The sequence below is a fragment of the Cryptomeria japonica genome, chromosome 8 (assembly GCF_030272615.1).
Source record: "Cryptomeria japonica chromosome 8, Sugi_1.0, whole genome shotgun sequence".
Classification (NCBI taxonomy): Eukaryota; Viridiplantae; Streptophyta; class Pinopsida; order Cupressales; family Cupressaceae; genus Cryptomeria; species Cryptomeria japonica.
Window position 1 is genome coordinate 516,265,312 of NC_081412.1, and position 3,103 is coordinate 516,268,414.

Sequence of the window (3,103 nt, forward strand, 5' to 3'; positions counted from 1 at the left end):
GTAGATCATTACAAAAATAGCTATTTAGATGGGTTATATAATTTAATAATTTTCATTAAAAATAGCTATTTAGATGGGTCTACGAAAGGACAAAAATGTGTCTTAGTTTTCTCCTTCATATATCTTATATATATAAGAAAACAAATTCTTCTATTTTTTTAATATTTTTAAAATTCATTAAAAATGATAGATCTTATCCCCAACACAATAGTCATCAATAACACCACAACGAATTGAAACCTTGGTGACAAAAAACAACACCACCATATTTAAACCATCACATTATGCCAATAATAACAATTGTAAAATAATTATAATTAAAATATAATTTTCAATTTAAATATGTATTTATTCACTATGTTATAATTCATTTATAAAGACAAATATATCTATTTAAAAAAAAAAATTAACAAAAGAATCTTTAAGGCGGGACAAAATGTCTTAATTCTGTCCTCCATTTCTTGTAATACAAGAAAACAATCTTCTGAAAAAATTAAAAAAAAATCTACCCTTCCAAGGCAGACCTTCTAAGAAAATTACAGAAGCTTCCACGAAAAACCCATGCACAGTTGCAAAGGAATTTTATTCTAAATCCAAATTCTCAAATCTAAGAGACCATAAACTCTCTACATAAAAAGTTTACAGCAACAGAACAATTTTCGTGGATGCTACTACAACTTGGTCAGTCTTAAATCCTAGAAAATATTAAGCCTAGAAAATATCAGTCTGCAATTTTAACTGTTTAACACTTTTAAGTCTAGAAATCAGAACTTAATATATATGATTTAAGCTGTCCGCTACAACTTCTGTACATATCAATACAAAAATTGAAATTGAAATTGAAAACACTCTTTGTTCCTGCAATAGTAAAACATATAGTGTAACCTGCAGGCATTGGGATCCCTAAACAAAGTTTACACCAAGTTATGCCTGCTTCTTTTCTTATTTCTTCTCTAACTCCTCATCACTTTTTGGGAGCAGGTTTCTTGTCATCTTTCTTTTCATCCTTCTTTACGTCTTTCTTTTCATCCTTCTTCTCAGGCTTCTTCTCTGCCTGTTTTTTCTCTGGTTCTTTGGCAGGCCCAACGCTCACTAACTCCGAGCGAGTAAAAGATCTGAGTTTGTTGATAATGGAAACTGCATCTGCATCTCCTATAAGAGTGATTTTTTGATCTTTGGAATCCACTTGAACAGATTCAATGCCTGCAAAACACCCCAATAAAATAACCCAACAAATTCTCCAATAAAATAGCAAATGATGGCAACTATCAAAGACACACTTTGTTTTTTTGGGTCTTCTTACCTTCGACGCCCGCAACAGTCTGCATGATCTTCCTTTTGCATTTCTCACAGCTGATGTCCGCTCTCAACACAATTTTCTGCACAAAAAATAACTTATCTCACAATTCGTAATGCTCAAAATCAGTTATATAGTATATATAAATGTTTTACGGTTGTTTTTTATCAACGTTTCAGATCATGTGTCAGTAATTCATCATGAAAAAAAAATCGTTTCAGATCATGTGTCAGTAATTCATCATGAAAAAAAAATCATTGAACGTTCTTGATATATATGTTTTTCTGATCTACGTTTCAAATCAAACTCAATAATCCATCATCATTAAAAAGAAAATCAGATATATTTTCTACAGTTGATTTTTATGGATGTTTCAGATCAATATTCATTACATGTTCATTACTGTATATGTTTTTCTGATCCACGTTTCAGATTCAATGATCAATAACATAATTGATAAAAAATATACACAACAAATTTAAAAGCTACCTGTGACATCTTCTTTCTTCGTCTGATAACTTAGCTAGAGCCGACCCTTATGCTTCCTTATTCTGCTATCCAAATAGAATAGAAAATTGCACGCTGGAAATCTAGAACTAATGCTGAGCTAATAAAAACAGTGAGTATGACGAACGCCAACTAAGGGAGGATATTCGCTGCCTTAAAAATACAAGCTTACTGGTTGAATGAAGTGCTTCCCAGATGGGTATTTTTTTTTAATTACTAAACAAATTTACAACGCAGATAAGTTTTTTAAAACTATTATTTCTTATGAATTATAATAATACCTGTCATAGCAGCCATGTATGATTGTATGTATCCTGTAGCGCACTAAAATACCTAACTCACATAATGGAGAGGATCAGATCCTGTCCATTGTTGCATGCGAAAGAAGATAACATTTATCTTGGCAGCACAACATTGTATTCATTTTGCCTTTACATCATGTCTGTCAGTATTATCACTGAAGGAATAAGATCAGTGAGTTGGGTGAATAAGGTTCCCCTCCATCAACATCTTATGATCATTGCTGATATCTAGTGACATTGGTTTGGTTAGGTTTTATGTTAAATCATGTTGGTTTTGTGTAAATATCAATTAGTTTAATGGTCAAACAATCAATGGTGAGATCGATGATATGTAATGGTTAAACAAAAAATGGTGAGGGTGATGATATGTGATGGTTGAACAATCAATGGTAAGGATGATGATATATGTTCCTTGATTATAATATCCACAAAGGCTCAAATCATTGAATGTATAATATGAGGGATGAGGCCATGAATGTACCCAAACAACTTTGACGGAATGGATATCCCTTAATCCTTGACTCTTAGTCAAAGATCTATCAACATAACCTTGTGCTCTAAATAACAAAACAAACTTGTAAATGATATAAGGTTCTAGATAAAAGAAAACAAATAAGTAGTAAATAATTATCGATGCCATGTTCAAGTTTAAGAAAAAACTAATCATATTCCCTGACTAGTTTTTTGAATGAAGGTTATCAATCAAACATTACACCCTTCAATTTTTTAAATGGTTTAAGATATTAGGAAGGAAATGAGTTAAGCCTATATTAGCAATATTTTGTGTTATCAAAGTGAGAAGCTCACAATTGAAAGATCTCATCCTTCTTCCTAAAGAAAATAAAAATACATCATCTTACGTACTTGACCTATGACAACTTTCATTAATATATTATAGTCACATATGTGATTCTTTAAAGTTACTAGTTATCCCCCAAACTGAATATATAATATAATAATTTTTTATTGAATTTGTAATAAAAAATGGTAAATATGA

The 3,103-nt window shown here is 30.8% G+C and overlaps 1 protein-coding gene across 1 annotated transcript; it reads right to left on the reverse strand.

The window, feature by feature from the left end:
• Positions 1 to 762: 762 nt before the first annotated feature.
• LOC131857986 (heavy metal-associated isoprenylated plant protein 12-like) lies at positions 763 to 2,071 on the reverse strand. Its single transcript, XM_059210818.1, has 3 exons — positions 1,787 to 2,071; positions 1,304 to 1,379; positions 763 to 1,203 (listed from the first exon to the last, which is right to left on the reverse strand). Exons 1-3 carry the CDS (start codon positions 1,793 to 1,795, stop codon positions 965 to 967), a joined length of 324 nt encoding a protein of 107 aa, XP_059066801.1. The 5' UTR covers positions 1,796 to 2,071; the 3' UTR covers positions 763 to 964.
• Positions 2,072 to 3,103: the final 1,032 nt, after the last annotated feature.

Bases quoted from the DNA above. Each gene is read 5' to 3' on its own strand.
- LOC131857986 (XM_059210818.1), bottom strand. The intron at 1,204-1,303 runs GTAAGAAGACCC...GGTGTTTTGCAG, and splicing joins GACTGTTGCGGGCGTCGAAG to GCATTGAATCTGTTCAAGTG.